General features: G+C 42.4%; 1 protein-coding gene across 9 annotated transcripts in view; it reads left to right on the top strand.

Moving 5' to 3' along the window:
• Window positions 1-18,381, top strand: part of CTTNBP2 (cortactin binding protein 2) — a 169,958-nt gene that overhangs the window by 135,650 nt on the left and 15,927 nt on the right. For all 9 annotated transcript variants that reach the window (XM_042922917.1, XM_042922963.1, XM_042922912.1 and 6 more), the window contains 4 exons: window positions 6,568-6,654; window positions 6,727-6,826; window positions 16,517-16,669; window positions 16,845-17,032. In XM_042922917.1, the coding sequence (XP_042778851.1) occupies window positions 6,568-6,654; window positions 6,727-6,826; window positions 16,517-16,669; window positions 16,845-17,032 (528 nt within the window). The remainder of the gene's footprint in view (window positions 1-6,567; window positions 6,655-6,726; window positions 6,827-16,516; window positions 16,670-16,844; window positions 17,033-18,381) is intronic.

The following is an 18,381-nucleotide window of genomic DNA, read 5'->3' as shown; positions in this document are numbered from 1 at the left end:
TAATACAGATCTTAAATCTCCATTCTAAGAGTTAATAAGGAAACATTTGACTTGATTGAGTTTTGAATCACTAATAATTTATTATAATAGTTGAACTTTGTATATTAACAGACTTTACTTAGCCCGTTGCAATTTTTATTAACTTGTTTGCAATCTTGTATTATAATACTTCAGTGATTATAAATAATTATTATATTAGAAAAATACTTAAATAGATCATCCTAATCTGAGCATGACTTTAAAATATAGGATTCTGGGGGCGCCTGGGTAGCTCAGTCAGTTAAGTGTCTGGCTCTTGATTTAGGCTCAGGTCCTGGGATCAAGCCCCACATAGGGCTCTGTTGCCAAGTGTGGAGCCTGCTTGCGTTTCTCTTTCTCCTTCGTTCTCTCTCTTTCCCTCTGCCCCTCCCCTGCTCGCACTCTTTCTGTTTCTCAAAACAAATAAATAACCATTAAGAAAAGGCAGGACTCTGAATCCCCTAGCACATAATTCTTGAGATTCCACTGCCTGTTAGCCATCTACTCCAATATGTGCCATGCTAACCATCAAGAATCACAACTAGGAAATTCTACCTTCTCTTCCTATGTTCCCAGAATAAATTTGCTCTGTTCTCATAAAAATGATGTTGTGAGCAATGGCAGTTATGTATCTGAGGCCACAAATCTTGATTAACGCTGTTAGCAGGTGGCCACTTCTAGCCTGATCTCTTTCAGGGCATGGAGGAGTAAATGTGGGTAAGGGCCTAGCAGAAGGAGGAAGGCAGTTCCCCTGTATGAGGAAGAGGGGCTCCAACACCCGCGAATCCTTTGGCCATCACGGCAAAAGTGGAAGAAGATCCTGGGCAGCAGGGCAAGTGTTGACCCAGAGGAGGTCTGGAGCAGGAAGAGTTTATAAGTGCTAGAGGCTGGGTGACAAGGGAGCAGTTAGGTCCAAAGTTATAGCTTATGGGTGTTTTTTGGTTTTTTGTTTTTTTTTTTAATAGCTACAATTCCCAAAGTATTATGTTTGTGTTCCTATATGGGGGCCTAGCTTTATTTGAATTTAATAACCAAGTCTGATCTTGGCTTTTAAAGTTTCAGTAAGCTAATTTTTAAAAACCTATGGTATATTTCTCTCCGTGAACTGTAATTTCTCTTGAATTCTCATTTCTCTTTTATATCTATTCTATAAAGAGGGACCTCAGCATATGGCTAAAAACCCTTTTGCTCTATCATGGGCTCCAGCTTTTTTGTAGCCCGGATGGATGCTGGATGCACCAGTACTGTTTGGGGGGATTTTATATGAATAGGTTGACAGTAGTTGTGTTGTTTGTGGCTTTAAAGTCCTACATAAATTCTTTAAAATCAGTGTCAGAAGAGGTCAGAATGAAACACCTAGCTACAAAGCCATGACATGGCTAGAGCCATCTCAGCTTTATTGGCTCAGTAAAAACCTTTTTTATTCTTTTTTGAGTTCAGCATCTCAGCCCAGCCTGGCCTAAAACCATCTCTAGATGGTAGAAACTTTCCCTTAGACTCTGACAAGTGAAACTCCAAATGGAGGCTGAGTTTATTGCTTTAAAATAATGCCACAAGTCGGAAAACATCACAGGCGCCACATAGACCCTGTTCCTCTGGACAGCAGCTCCTCTGGTGAACTCCATTCTGCAGAAAAACAGCCTGGAGGGCAGGGGAAAACAATCAATGGATGGATGGGCCTTTGTTGAGGTCATTGTTTCCATTTAATCCAGAATTCATTTGCGTCACAAAGCACTAATTGACATGTGATAAGAGCTTCCTGAATAAGCTGTGAAGACACAAGAATAAAGGGGATTGGTACCAATTGTGATAAAGGCCAGTGTCCCTTTACTAATAAGCAAAAATATTCCACTGTCAACACACACTTAGGGGTAATTCTGGGGACTCTAATTCACCTTTAAGAAGTTTGATTTTTCTCAAAGAGGATAGAGATATCCTATCGAAACAATTAAAATGTTTACCTTCCTCCCCCCACTGTCTTGTCTGCCTGCCTGTCTACTTATCTATCTGTAGAGCCCTCTGCTGGAGGCATGAAGCATGTGTATTGATAACACCTCAGATCCTGCTGTTGGGAGAAATGTCATTTTTAGCTAGAGCAGATAAATGTGTTTTCTTGGCATAGCTTCACATGTTTGCAGTACAGCAACAGGCTCCTGGTAATTTTTTGTTGTTCAGATCTGAAATGGTAACCAGCACATCCTTTAATGAGATAGAACAAATACCATTAACAAAAAAATTGGTAATATCTGAAATGAGGAAAAACCTGTGGAATGCATGCACAGAACGTATGAATGAGGGGCGCCTGGATGGCTCAGTTGGGTAAGTGGCTGACTTCAGCTCAGGTCATGATATCAGAGTTCATAATTCCAAGCCCCCAAGTCAGGCTTTGCACTGACACTGCAGAGCCTGCCTGGAATTCTCTCTCCCCCTGTCTCTCTGCTCCTCCCCTACTTGTGCTCTGTCTCTCAAAATAAAATCTAATAAACTTTAAACAAACAAAAGAATGTATGAATGATCTGGAAGTCTGTACATTTGTTTTTGCATTTATTTATTTCTATTTTACCTTATTCCAGAAAGCATATTAGACTATGTGAAGACAGAATGCTTGCTGCTAGTGAATGGCCTTTTCAATGAAAATTTTAAACAGAATATTTCCTGTCTGTATTTTATAAGAACCTACAATCCGAGAACAAATGAGTTGTTGAAATTGAAGACAGCGTATCTATGAAATCGGGTTTCTTGCTGTTAGGTGATTTCGAAATCAATCTTAAGACAGTGTAGGCAGTTTGACAGATGGCTGTAATGAATAGAGCACTCTTGTTTTCAGAAGTGAGACAAGATTAAATAGCAATCCTTGTTGAAAATCTCAGGGGTAGAATACTCAGTAAATCTTGAAAATCTGTATCCTGTTTCACTGGTATGAAACAATCCATTCCTTGTGAAAGAAGTTCTACCCGAGAAGTAGCATGGCAGTTTGGGATTAATTTGGAGAGTGAAAGACTTCGGGTTTAAAATTGGACCTGTCTTGTGGTACCCAACACAATTTCCCACTAAAGTGCTTATGAAAAGTGATAAAACTTCACAAAAACAGAGGAAAATAGAACTGAGGTCTCCCTTGGGCAAGAATCTGGAAGAATTTTCCCGTACCTTTAGGGATAAGAGAGTGTTAAACCCACTGATTTGAGGCCTACCTGAAATGAGGTAGGAAAACACTTCATTATTTCCTATGACCATCTTACTAATGATTCAAAAAAGCAAACTTGATACCAGTTAGGAAATTGGGTGTATGTCCTTACCGCAGTCTCTGCTTTTGGTAGTGCCATCCTCCTCCACCTCCTATCAAGATGCGTCCTTCCACATCCATTCAGAGATTAAAGCTAGAAATACCTGAGCAGGAAGTTGGTGGGCGGGCGTTGGTGAGGCTGCTTTATCTGGGGAGCATATTATATAAGCACCCTCAGCAGGATGGATGTTGGAGCGTCCTGCTTCCTTTAGTTCACACATTTGTCTGCCCTGGTGGACAGCCCAGGTCCAGCCCTCTGCAGCTATTGCCGGATCCCAAAGCCACAAGCAGAGGCAGCAGCCCACCGTCCAGCGGATGACCTAAGACGGGAGTCAGCTGAACAATTAAGTCGAAAGCAAGTGAAGCCAGTGATGGTCCACACATCCTGCTTTACTGCAGATTCTTCCTGTGGTTTCACAGAACGAAAAAAAGTACTAATAACAAGCTAACATTTTACCTGGGGAAGAACCCTGCAGAACAGAACAGAGTTATTGTGAGAACTCAAAATGACACACCTTAGAAATTATGAGAAAAAATGAAAAATTGAGAAGATTATCATTCTCTGGAGAGTAAAAGATCGACTGAAAGCAGGGCAAGAAAGCCAGGGTAGAGAGAAGGCTAAGATTAAAAGCAAAAGCGTTGGCAAGGACCTGGGTGAGGTAAGGAACTCTGAGAGCAACTAAAAGTGCAGTAGCATCATTAAACTTGTACCTGAGACGGTTCAGAGCGGGAGGGAGACGGTGAACATTCTTTTCAGTGTCGTGAAGACTAACTTGAGGAGCTCTCCCCAAAGTAGAAGCAAAAGACAAGAGTTAGGATAATGATGAGCTAGGGGGACAGATGCACTTGCAGAGGACAGAGAGGGAGCTTAAGCATTATTAGTTTTCCTTCCAAATAAAAGAGAATTAGAAGAGGAGAAATTACCAGAAACATAATGGAAGAAAAATCTTCTAAGCCAAAAATAGGTCTGACTATGTATATTGGAAGAACTTACCATGTTCCATTTAAGATGGATGGAAAAGAGGTCACAACCAGACAAATCTGGGTAACTTTTTGAAATTTTAAGTACATCCCACTTCCCCATCTCTTAGGTACAAATGAGAACAGATTATTCTTTAACAATAATTCCTTAATGAGTATCCATACCCTCACTGCCTAGAAGCAGAATCTTATTTGAATTTTCTAGGATATTCTCTTATGTCTCTGGGGGAGTCCCTGTCCCGGTCTTGGTCCTTGCTGGCCCTTCTACTATTGTTCGTGTCACAGACCCCCAGCACCATAGAGAACAGCCCTGGCCAGCTACGGCTGTGTTCATGCTGTGGCTTCCGGATGCTGGTGTTCCTTGGGCAACTGTAGCCATTGTCCTGTTTCTCTCAAGTATATCATTCTCCATGATGCTGCCCTAGCCCCAGTGTGCATCCAGCTGCTTCCTTTTTTTATTGAAGGCTTAGCAATAGAGGAATAATATCTGGATTCAGAGAAAATCACTGGTGGCTACCAAACATGTTGTCTTTCAGAGCCTAAAACCCAGTCCCTAGTCCCTCATTAGTGGTCCCCTTAAAGGACCACATTCCTTTCTAAGCTCATGGTCTGACACCCAGTGGTCAAGCCCCGTTTTCCTCCACTTTCCAAGAGTTACTCCAAGCATGGTTTGGTCTCTTTGGAGGCCAAAAGCGCAAATCCTAAAGGCCCCAGGCAAGGAAGGAGTCCTTCTTCCTTCCATGCTAACAGCTTTCCCTCAAGCCTTCCTTTCATATCCCCAAGTCTGCCTCTTTCTTGTAGTGATGGACCAGTGGCATATTTTGTTTTACCAGGCCTACCCTAGCCACCCTCAAAGATATGGCCTTCCCCTGTGTCTTTAAAAGGACAAACTTATCAGAGCACAATAAGGCAACCATGAACAGACCGTTTCAGGTTTAACATTTCTCCAAGTCTGGGTGACTCAGTCTTGACACATGAGCTACATCAACCATATTCATTAGGTTTGCCACTTCACCTATACAGATCCTTTTCTGTGAGATCTTTCCAAGAAGAAAGCTGCTCCCAAATGGAGACTAGGGGAGTGAGAGCTCAGTCCTAGGGGTGACCGAGGTGGAAGGGATGACTCCTCTCCACATCTCACTCCAGACGTCACTGCCCTTGTCCCGTGTAAATGGCCACTGGCTTTCCATCCCAGTGTGTGCTACATCCCCACATGTTCTCAGGCAAGGTATCCTCACATGTGAGGAAAAAGCTTTAAAAAAATCCTATAGGCATCCAGGCAAGAGATTTTCTTTTTTACAGAGTAAAAGTGGTCAATCTCTACCCAGGTTTCTTTGAAACACCCGAGTTCCAGAATGGAAAAATCTAGATCAGGAGTTGATCTAATAATCTTAGAGTCATGAAGATGTCTTTTATGTAAGATGCCAGCACAAAGAGAGTCTCCTAAGTATGACAGCCATAAAAAGATTACACTTCTACGTTCCTCTTAAAAAATACACAAATATGCATACACATATCAACTATGCAAAGAAACATAACTTAGAGTGGTTGCTTTTCAGTGCTCACACTATCAGTGGTTTGTAGTCTGCTGCTTTATGCTTCTTTGTATTTTCCAGAATTTCTTTAGTGGAATTTGTTGCTGTTTTACATACCCCTAAAAAGTAAAATAAGCACTGGGAAAATTCAAACTAAGGAGCATGTGTAAGAGATAATAATGAAACATTACGAAACATTTGCAAGGGACAAAATACACTAGGCACTGTGTTCCTAGCTTACCTACTGAACCTCATTGTAGAAATTACAGGGAAGAGGGGAGCCTGGGTGGCTCAGCCCGTTAAGCTTCCGGCTTCAGCTCAGGTTATGATCTCGCAGTTCGTGAGTTTGAGCCCCACGTCAGGCTCTTTGATGACAGCTCAGAGCCTGGAGCCTGCTTCAGATTCTGTGTCTCCCTCTTTCTGTGCCCTTTCTCTGCTCACACTCTGTCTCTCTCTCAAAAATACATAAACATTAAACAATAAAAATTATAGGGAAAAAAGAGTATGCTTTTTAATAAAGTGTCAGCTCTTTTACTCAGTGTAGTAAGTAAATACTAAATTTGCCAGTATTTCACTTAATTAAAGTGAAAGACTTCAAGTGCCCAGTGCATACAGTTAATCCTGAAAATATTTTTAATATTTTCAAAAGCTGAGGACAATCAGAAAATTTCCTGCTTGGGTACCACTTTTTTTTTTTTTTTTCCTCTTCTTAGCATTTTCACTGAAGATTTCTTCTTGGTTTGTTAATAGGTCGAGCAGTACCATAATGTCATCTTCCACGGCCCCGAAGGAAGTTTGCAAGACTACATAGCACATCAGCTTGCACTCTGCATGAAGGTAAGTACCCATTACACCTATCCCCCCCCTTTTCCTTGAAAGCAGGAACTAATTGCTTGTTTCTTCTCACAGCACAGACAAATGGCTGCAGGATTCACCTGTGAAATAGTGAGAGCCGAAGTGGATGCTGGTTTCTCCAAGGAACAGCTAATAGACCTGTTCATCAATAGTGGTAAGACCCTTCCAGCAGACTGAGTTGTGGTAACCGAAGGGCATGATCTTCAGTGATGCTGTTAAAAGGAAATAAGCTTTCTTTCTTGGGGGTAAATTTAAGTTGACTTCTCGATTATCCAACAGCTATGGGATGAAAAGGAACACTTGCAAAAGAATTTATTTTTGTGCATCTGGCATTGCATTGATTACTTATCCCACATTTTCTTCTCCGCGCCCCCCCCATCTTTTGTTTGTAAATCATTATCCGTTGTGAGCATTCTATGTAACTGGCACCAGAGGTATACTAAGGGAGGAGGTGTTGGGAGCCGTCCATCCTAGCAGGACTAAGTATTGTGCCACTGATGCTGTTTAGAATTGTATGGTGATGATAAAAAGTAGATAGATTTTTAGTATTATTCATAAGTTCTCTACAACCAAAGCACCCGTATTGAAGCACCTGAGGTAAACTGCTTTCTCCACCTAACCCTCGGCATGTCATTGACTGGCATTTTGCTAAACATATTACACACAGTAATTAATTCATTTAGTCTCTACAACAGCCCTGTGCCAGTAAGTAACTTAATCTGTTTCAAACATGAAGAAACTGGCACGGAAGAGGTTTGGTATCTTGCCACAAGTACAGAGTGGCAGAACCAGGATTAAACATGTTTATTAATATAACTTTTTCATGAACTTTCTGTCTCAGGCTCCAGAGTGTAACACACAAAGCTTGATCACAGGTGGCGTTAGCATACCCTGCAGAGCACAGCATGGCTAGCAACTCTGACATGAGACTGAAATGGACCAGACTCCAGTCTTCAAAGGCTCAAAGCCACAGAGACCCCTGGGGAGAGGGTGCAGGGACTTGGTGGGGGTGGGGTGGGGGGGAGGGGAGACAGTTGCAAGATCAGTGGTGGATGAGTTGAAATGCAAATTCAAATCTTTTAAGTGTGTCTGTCTCACCTTTGGAGCAGTGATCAAGGACTAGGTCAACCTTAGGAAGAAGGAAATAACAGCAGCTTTTAAGTCAAGAAATAAAGTTAAGAGGCAGGTTTGGGGAAGAACTGAGATCCCACAGACCTAGAAGCGCATTTTAAGGACAGGAAAATCCCACTATAATCTGAATGTTACTACTATAGCGCATGAGGTCAGTCTTTGATCAGAAACTAGTGAAAATTGGCTGCAGAAAGCTGTTTTCTCCGCTGCTGTTACTAATAATCACTAGCTTTTATTAAGCTCTGACTCTGGTCGACCCTATTCTAAATACCCTGATTTAAAAACATGAAAACATTTGAAACAGGAGGTTTGACTACCTTGCCCGAACAAGCCACAGCTAGGACACAGGCAAGCAGGACTGAAACCGTTACTGAGCCTGCCCTTAATCACTGCCAGCCACTGCTCCTTACAAACTCTCCTGTGCCAAAATTTCTATTTCCCCCACTTAGTCCTATAACAAAAGCCCACTACATTTTTTCCAATTTTCAGTCTTGTTTCATCTCAAAGTAAGAAGCTAAAATATTTTGTTCTCACTCTGTCAGGGCAGATAGCAAGTACAGACTGAATTCTCTCTGCTCTAAGCTTAGAGAGCTAAAAAAAAAAAAAAAAAAAAAAAGTGGAGAGCAGTGAATCGGGTCATAAAGGATGGCAGAGGTGATGAGCACACCATTTCTAAACCTATGTGGGTGGGGCAGCATCTTAGGACCTCCTCTTCCTAATTCCCGGTCTCTCCGCCCCTCCCACTTGAAATCCGGTCTTGGCTTGACAACCTGAATGTCCACAGGCGCCAAGAGGCCACATTCAAGGGTGAAGCACGTTGGCTGGGGCTGCGGGGGGCGGGGAGGCATGTCTCCATCTACAGGAAGGCAGCGGCTCTCAGCTGCAGCAGCTAGTTGCTTTCTGCAGTGCAGATCCAGTGTCATATGGTCTTGTGACTCTTAAGAGATCCATTTTTAGTGAAAATGTAGGATTTTCTTCTTTTAATGTTGTCGATTATTTCAATTTTCAAAGCAACATGAGGACCGTGTGGAACTCCCAGGTCCTCTCATTCATAGACTCCTCATCCTTGTCCCAGGTCATGTCCTGCCAGGGGGGTCCTGGCATAACTTTTCACCCATCCCTTTGGCACCATCCTACCATTTGCCCCCTTTTCCTGTATTTCCTCTACTTTCCTGTAAGTGGCTGCTCTGTCTACAGCTTCTCCTCCTCGAACTTCCTTCACAGGCAGTCATACCTTTGGTTAAGCTGTCTTTGATCCCTGCCCCGCACATCCCTCCAGCGCCCACTGAACTAAGGTAATGGCATTCAAGGCCTTCCATTCATAGACATTGATTCACCTGACTGGCTTATCTGACCCTTCTTTTTTGTTTTATAAATTGAGATATAATCGAGATATATAGCATTGTGTAAGTTTAAGGTGTTGACTTGATACACTTAGATTTTGGGAAATAATTACTGTAACGTTAGCTATACCTCTGTTACCTCACATAATTACAATTTTTTTGTGTGTGGTAAGAGGACTTTCTTAATAACTTTCAAGTATGTGATACAATATTGTTAATTATAGTCACCATGCAGTACATTAGATCTCCAGAAGTACTCATTTTCTAACTGAAATTTTATATCCTTTGATCTCTCTCTAGTTCCCTCACCCTCACCCCAGGCCCTTGCCAACCACCATTTCACTCTGCATAAGTTTGGCTTTTTTAGATTCCCCACGTAAGTGATATCATACAGTACTTGTCTTTCTCTAACTCTGTTAGCATAATACCCTCAAGGTCACCATGTTGTTCAAAACGGCAAGATTTTCTTTCTCATTGAGTAATATTCCGCCGTATGGATATACCACATTTTCTTTATCTGTTCATCTGTTGGCACTTAGGTTCTTTTCATATCTTGGCTATTGTGAATAATGATGCAATGAACATGGGGGTGCAGATAACTCTCCGAGATCCTGATTTCATTTCCTCTGGGTATATATACCCAGAGGTGGGATTGCTGGACAGCGTGGTATTTTGCATTTTTTGAGGCACCTCCATGGTGTTTAACATAATGGTTGCACCAGTTTACATCCCTGCTACCAGTGCTCCAGAGGTTCCCTTTCCTCCACGTTCTTGCCAAAACTTGTTATCTACTGTCTTTCTGATGACATCCATTTTGACTGGTGTGAGGTGATGTCTCATCGTGGTTTGGTTTTGCATTTCCCTGATCATTAGTGATATAATACATCTTTTCATGGACTTGTGGGCCATTTGTATGTCTCTTTTAGGATATCTGACCCTTTTAAAATAGCGTCAGTGCTCCAATAGAATATGCTGTTTCTTTTTTTACAAAGTGTCCTTTGCTTTTCTACTCTCTGTGTCTTAGTTCATGCTGTAGCTTTCATCTGAATGATAAACACACAACCCCCCGCCTCTGCCCAAAACGCACACTGTGACTACCACATTGCAGGTGCTATGCACAGTGTTATTGTGCAGTACTGATTAAAACAGACATGGCTTTTGCCCTTCCAGAAACCATAGAAAAAGCCCCTATTAAAATGCTCTAAGGACACTTCAAATGAAAGCTTCTCTGATCCCTCCAGATACTTCTCCCTCTAATTAACATCATTAGATTTGGTTTATACCTGTGTCCCACCTAACTGCAGGTCAAAGCATTGGGGGGTATTATTTGAACTCTTGCCGTGGTCCATTCACGCATATTGTGAAGGCTAGTACTATACCCAGTTCTTCTATTCCACCTTGTACACTGATGGCTAACGAATACTTGCTGATGAGTGGGTGAATCTGATAGAGGAAATAGCATGGGCAAAGACCAGGGGAATGCTAGTCATATGTCATCTTCAGGTACCAGCAAGTGCAAGCTGCTTACAGTAGATTTAGAAAGAGTTAGGTGAAAGAGTGCAGAAGTTGATAACGGAGCAGGTGATGATAGGGCATAAAGATAGAGTGAACTGGAGTTTCAAAATGAAGTTTTTGGACAGCTAACTGAGGCAAAAAAAATCCCCATTTTAGCTATCCGTTTGTGTAGGAAATGGTGTATCATCTTTAAATAGGACAGGAGTTTATTCTTTATGTGGCTTAGCAATTTGTAATTATCAACTATCTTTTTTTTCTCTTTTTAATAACAAAGACACAAATACAGGTTCATCTGCTAAGACCTTGAATGCAGTTGTCCAGGTTAAGCACTGGAGCATTATCACACATGCCTCCGTGCCCAGTCAGCTGAATCTGGTTCTGTGTCTCATCTCCACCTCCCGCTCTCTTCCCTCCACCTGTCATTTCTTGCTCAAGGGACTGTGGAGGCCCATCACTAACCCTTCTTATTTCTGCTGGTCACTCCCTCACAAGCCTCTGCAGCTCCCAGAGGGTTCACTCCACAGGCCAAGCTACTCTTGTCATCGCCCTGCTGTTAGACCCCATCGACTGCAGGGTAAACACTGCCCTTCTCTGAATGTGTGTCAAAAACATTGGGGTGTGGCCTCTGATCTTCCTTGCTGCTGTCCACCTTTATCTCCTAAGAACTCAGTCCACTGTGCCCATCGTTTTCTCCCCAGGAACCACTGCTGTTGACTGGTGACCAATGGAGAGGTCACAGAGAAAGTGCACTTTGAGTAGAGTGGATGGGGAAACGTTCGGGGCTTTTGAGCAGGGCAAGGGAGTCTAACAGGAGCCAAAGGGAAGGAGCCGTCGGCTGGGTGTGGTGTCACCTCTTTTGTAGTGCAGAAAGCACATAACAGGGAATGTCCTTTTGGTCAAGAGGTGATGGGAAAAGGCAGAGAGTAGAGAAGGCAGAGGTCTGGATGAGGGAAGAAGGGATTCCTAGGCTGTTCAGCTGCAGCTTTTAGAATAATGAGGGGATAGGAATTATCTGTCAGTTATTCTTTCTTTTTCACCAAGAAATTAAACTGATCAAATTATATGACTGCAAGTAAGGGCTATACTGATTTGCAAAGAATATGTTTATTCCTGTCGTTTAACCTTATCTTCTCTACAGGAAGAGATTTAAACTACTTGGATGAGGCTGGGCCAGCACGTTGAACTTTAATCTTCCATTATACACAGCACATATATTACCTCATTTGCTCCTCTACAACTGCAGGAGCAAGCCAGCAAAGAGAGTCACAGAGAATGAGTAAAAGAAATGTATGAGCAAAAGATACAAGAAGGAAGAGTAGCAAACGTATGTTAAATAATTAGCTTTAAGAAGCTAAAACTTATATGGAGATTAAAATGGTTCCCATGAAAAGAAGAAGGTAGAACAGAAGAACACATTTTAAAAAAAGACCTCACACAGTTGCCACCAATGGTTATATTGTGTTTATTTTAAAATAACCTCTTCCTTTTCATATTGCCTTTCACGGGAGACAGTCGTGGCACATAGCTCAGTTATTTGGTAAAAAGGGTGTGAATGTGTATTAGAATTGGGTCATTTTGCCACAGTGTAAGGTATGTAGTTAGATCAGTAAGACAGATACAACTTCCTGTCACATAAGATTTTAAAAAGTAAGAAAAAAATGTTTTGAACACTAGACTAGTGTTTTAAAGTAACACTTAGAATTCTTGAGAGAACTTTCCTTTTCAGAAGTAATGAAGATAGAATTACCGTAGTCCTAGTGGGAGAATATGGTCACTGGAGTCCACATAACTGAGTTTACGTCCTTGGACGCTGTGTTACTTGAGGCTTTTTGAAGGTTTGCCCCTTGCTTCTCATCTGGACTCAGAGCATCACTCCTGCAGAGCCTTCTCTTAAGTGGACTGTGAAAGATGGGCTGTTCTCCATCCCGAGGGGGAGATTATGGACTTGTGGTCACTTGAGATGCACTTTAGAGCTTGGATTTAACTATAAATGTGATAGGTTAATTGTTTTTAAGCCAACAAGTATTGCTCTAGAACTAAGTCTCCAGAACTTTTAATGCAAGGGCATACAAACCTGGACTTAGCCCTGAGCCCTGTGGCTATGGGGGGTGTCTGATTGAGATGCCAACCTGCAGGAGAGGATTAGGGCTGACACAGCCTGTAAAGTTGGAAGGAAAAAAGCACAAAAGGAATAGATTCATTTCAGAAATAGAACTTTGAAGTAGCATAAGGCAAGGGAATCTGAATGGCTGGCTTTCCGGCAACAGGTTAAAAGAAATCTCCAGCTATAATATGGGGTGGGTGGCTTCTTTTCATCTCTGTAGACCCTGATCAGAGGCTGGTTAATCCTTCAAACTGGAAACTTCCTGCCCCTGGGGTTGGTTAATACATTAGGCCCGAAACTCTGTCAAATGACCTGAAATAGACACGTACTATTTCGCAAATAAAATTTACCTTTGGACCAACTTATTTAAGGATGTTGAACTTAAGTAGTTAGAGAAGTAGGTGTTACTGAAAAAATGAGGTAATGAGACTGGCAGTGTTGAAGACAGAGCTTTCCACCAAAGAAACCCAGTCTATTTGACCCTTGGTCAGTACCTCACGGGACACCAGGATAAACAAAGATGAGGTACAACCCAGCTGAACTGCTGTGAACAGCAGCCTACCCTCTTTTTGTCTAGGGCACAAGCTGTCCATTTAATGTGCGATTAATTGACGAGCAATACAGCCCTCGCTTAGAATGTTAAGCCTCTCTCCAAAGACCTCCAGCACTCCTATAAACTCATTTGCTTTTTTCTCCAGCCTGAATTCTCCCTGGTTGCTCTCATGCTCGTGTCCCACCACCTGCTAGACATCTCTGAAAGGATGCCTAACTCATCAGATACGTCAGGCCTGAAACATCACCCCCACCCACACCCCAAGTATGCTCTTGACTCATGTGCTCTCTGCCTCCATGATCTGTACAACCTCTTCTCTGCTGGGACTTCAGCAGGGTCCTGCCCTTCTCTCAAGACAGTCAGCCCCTGGGTCTTACTGACTCCATCTCAAACACCGTTTTGTTCAGTGCCTCGGCCCTGAACAAATGCTCAGTCCAATGCCCTGGTTGAGGCTCCATTACTTCATCAATCAGAGCCTGTGTGTTTTTCTGTTTCTTTCCTCTCCAGGTGTTCTTTGCACCGGAGTGAGATTTCAAAGCACAAATCAAGTCCTGTTTATCCCCCTCCTTAGACACTTCCATGGCTTCCCAGAGCTGGTGGCTTCTCCCTCCCAACACGACATTCTAGGTCTTCCACTTGTCATTTGTGGCCGGGTTCTGAGGCTTCATATCATCAAATCTCACCCCAGGCCGCACACAAAATACTGATGGCCCAGCCCAGACCATATAAGTCAGAACATCTGGGGATGGGTCCCAGGGGATGTTTCCCGGCAGCCCAGTCTGCCACACTGCTGCTGTCCACAGCTGCGGCTACCTGATCCCATTCCATAGATATGACTCCACCCCCCAGTCCCAGCCCATCATGGTAGGAGGTACGTATCAGCCTCGAGTTCACCATGATGCCCTCTTGCAGCTGTTCTCACGTTGACTTGATGCCTTAGTCCCTTCTAGGACTGAGCCCTGCCCTGCCTCCTTCTGTGCCAGTGTCATTTCTTACAACTAGTAAGCTTACCCGTCTCCTAAGCTATTAAGATGCTATTCCTTGTAATGGTTGCATTTTAAAGTGCCACATCCCCCGGTTAGAATCAGTCACCTCTGGTATGCCATAGCACTTAGCAAGAGAGATACAGCAGTGGGGGCAGTGGGGGCAGTGGATGAGCATCTGTTAAAATGCAGGTACATGTTGCTACAGATAGATTTTGACTGGATGCCAGCTTCAGAGCCACTGGAGGTAGCTGTACATTCAGTATAGATCAAGGAAAAGCTGGAGGTCTTCAGTCCTTGGTGGAAAGGAGGTAAACCTACCATTCAACTTTGTTCTTTATCACTAGGTAGAAGAGGTTTATTTATCACTGTTGTTTTAATGAACTATAGATAGATCACATTTGCACAGTGAATATATTTCTAAAGGACATTTGAATGCTGGGAAGCACAGATTTTTAGCACTTTTTTACTAAATAGCTGTGTTGAAGAGGATCAGACACACACACACACATCAGACACTGGTGTTAACAGCCCCCACAAAGCAACTAAATTGAGAGGTGGCTGTTACTGTTTCTAGTTTTCTAGTTTTAAAGCTTCATAGCATGCAGAAGAGCTATTTCAGTCTCAGAAGAGATTCATTTACAATGTTCTAGGAGTTCTCTTGAAAGTGAAAATGCATTGTGTCTGTAGTAACAAGGAGGAATCGAGTATAACCCATTATGAGTATTTGTGAAAAGTGGGATACTTGGTAAAATTACTCTCAAGTATTTTAAAGTGATCTCTTTTTCTCAAGGTTAATTTGGCTAAGACTGAGGCATCTTAGAATCTTAAAAATTAAAAAGTGATCTTAATTTCAGTTAATTCACTGGTGTATCAGAAGTAGTGTATACATTGTAAATACAGTATTAACATTTGAGTGCTTAGGTTCTAGGCATATGTCAAGTACATTCTGTCTACAGACGTACTCGTTTCCTACATATAATTGTAATCTTCCATTTACTTTCCAGCTTTCATTTTGGGTCAGTATACAGTTTAGTCCCCCCATCTTAGTAGGAGGTCCACTGAGATTAGATTCAGGAGCCCTAGTCCTTCTTTACAACTGTTGGCTGAAACCCCAGTCAAACCACTTGAACCTCTCTGAGGTCTGTAAAATGAGAGAGAATTCATCTGCTTACCTTTGAGGTCCTGTCTCCATAATTTGATGAATATTCCTCATATGTGTAATTTAAAAGGTCATTTAAGGGCTTCTGACTTTCTGTATTATGAAATATATATCCATAAAATACATACTTATGTATTTATATTTATAGATAAGTGAATATTTTTTAAAGTTTATTTATTTTGAGAGAGACAGAGACAGCACAAGTAGGGAAGGGGCAGAGAGAGAGAAGGAGAGAGAGAATCCCAAGCAGGATCCGTGTCGTCAGTGCAAAGCCTGATGCAGGGCTCGAACCCACGAGCCGTGAGATCATGACCTGCGCTGAAACCAAGAGTCAGAAACTTAACTGACTGAGCCACCCCAGGACCCCTAATGAATAATTTTAAATAAAATAACCATTTAGCCACTGACCAGGCCAAGAAATAGATTATTCCCAGCTTCCAGAAAGTGACTGTGTGCCCCATTCCTGTTCACAAGTTTTTCCTTCTATAGGTAACCACTAGTCCATCTTTTCAGACTTTATTTTTTTAAGTTTATTTATTTTGAGAGAGAGAGAGAAAGAAAGTGAGCATGAACAGGGGAGGGACAGAGAGAGAGAGAGGGAGACAGAGGGAATCACAAGTAGGCTTCATGCTCAGTGCTGAGCCTAATGTGGGGCTTAGTCTCAGGGCAGTGAGATCATGACCTGAGCCGAAACCAAGAGTTGGATGTTTAACAGACTGAGCTCCCCAGGCGCCCCCCAGACTTTCATTTTTAAAAATTTTTTCTTAAAATTTATTTTTGAGTGAGTGAGTGAGTGAGAGAGGCAGAGCCCGAGTGGGGGAGGGGCAGAGAGAGAGAGAGGGAGACACAGAATCCCAAGCAGGATCGAGTCTCTGAGTGTCAGCCCAGAGCCCGATGCGGGGCTCGAACTCAAGAACCGTGAGATGATGATCTGAGTTGAAGCCAGATGCTTAACCTGCTGAGCCACCCAGACACCCCAGACTTTCATTTTTAACACAGTTCATACAGGTTTTTGTAAAAACTTTAATCACTAAATTTTGTTTCTGACCACAGCTTGTCTGATCCCAGTGAAACAGTCTCCTGTTAACAAGAAAATCATCATCATCTTAGAGAATTTGGAAAAATCTTCATTGTCTGAGTTACTAGGGGACTTTCTGGCACCTCTGGAAAATCGCAGCACTGAAAGCCCCTGGACTTTTCAAAAAGGTAATAAATGGCAAGACCATGCCCAGAAAGAAGCAAGCTTCTGTGAGATTATTCTAATCATTCTCTTGTTCAGAGTTCGAGTTACACCTCTTGTTCTTTCTTAGACTTACTTTACTCTGCATGGTCCCATCGTATGGCTTACCGAGGTTGGGCCATTGCTTTTGGTTTGTTTTAGGAAACGGAACGTCTGAATGTTACTACTTTCATGAGAACTGCTTTCTGATGGGAACCATTGCCAAGGCCTGTCTGCAGGGCTCCGACTTACTGGTACAGCAGCATTTCCGCTGGGTTCAGCTGCGGTGGGACGGTGAGCCCATGCAGGGGCTGCTGCAGAGGTTCCTACGGAGGAAAGTAGTGAATAAGGTAACAACCTGAGCTGCAGCATGCCTCCTGGAGAAGGGGTGTTAGCGTCTGGGGGCCTGGGCGGGAGTTCTACCACTAAGTGACTGTGCAGCCTTGGTCAAGGAAAAGTTTCAGATATTCAAGGATTAAATAAGATAACACATAAAACAGAACAGTTTCTGGACTGTGTTAAGTAAAAAAAAAAAAAAGAAGAAGAAGGAAAGAAAACAAAAAGCAAATAGGTTTTACTGTTGTTATTAACTGTTCTCAAGGAGTCTCTCCACGTTCTAAATGCTATAGATGGCTAGATTAGAAAATTGACCACTGGTTTTAAGAATAGCTGCCACTTCCTTGGAGTCTTCAACATTATCCATCCACTCAAGCCAGTTTCAATATGTTACTGCTATACCGTGCTATAAGAAATATAAAAAAAAGTCACATGAAAAATTAAAATTCTCTAGCTTTAGACACATTTTCAAGAGTGAGTAGAACTAGTTCAGTGATTGTTTTGGAATAAAATATTCTGTAGCCCCCAAATAACAAAATCAACCTAGTGGCGACCAAATTTAGGACATTACTATTTAATTACTATACTTAAATCGAGCCAGTATGAGTGTCAGCTTTGATTTGATGGTGGAGCTTGATTACTAAGACTTTATCCCTTAATCTAGCCCAACAGGCCACATTTGGAAGACGTATCTTCTATCACAATATTTTAAGCTGCAGATAACACAATACCCGCTGCTATCTACTTCACAAAAAGAGGCTTTTTTCCCCTCATATAACCAGGTATCTTGTGGCAGGTATCGGTGACTTCTGTTCACCTCTGTGATGTCAGGTCCTGGGTCTGGGGGAGTCTCTTGACCTCCCTTCAAGATGGCAGGATGTCAGCCAGGCTTAGGCACCACACAAAATCAGAGGCAGGAATCTGGATGCTACTTCAGATAAGAGAGCTTTGGCCTTCTCAGTTTCTTTCTCACGGAGCAAAGGATCTTTTTCTGAAACCCCCAGAAACAGAAGGCTTTCCCTACATGTGTCATTAATCAGAACTGGTTTTTTGCCCACCCCCTTACCCCAGACCATGGCGAGACTTCTACCTTCTCCACCAAGTACCTGAACAAAATTCTGTGTCTGCTGTGTTAGAGTGTGTGAATGTGCACACATTTGTGGGTGCAGGATTGGGAGGAGAGTGAGGAGAAATACAGAGTGGGAGCGGTTCTGGTAATTCAGTGAGCTGTGCTTGCTTGCCAGTAGTGATTTGAGTTAGTATTTGAAATTTCTAATTTAATCAGAGAAATTTTCTACCCCAACTATGTTGAAGACTGTTGGCTGGTAATAAATACATGCTTTTGACCAAAGCCAGGCCATCG

Source organism: Panthera leo, chromosome A2 (assembly GCF_018350215.1).
Source record: "Panthera leo isolate Ple1 chromosome A2, P.leo_Ple1_pat1.1, whole genome shotgun sequence".
NCBI lineage: Eukaryota > Metazoa > Chordata > Mammalia > Carnivora > Felidae > Panthera > Panthera leo.
This window is presented reverse-complemented; position numbering and strand designations above follow the sequence as displayed.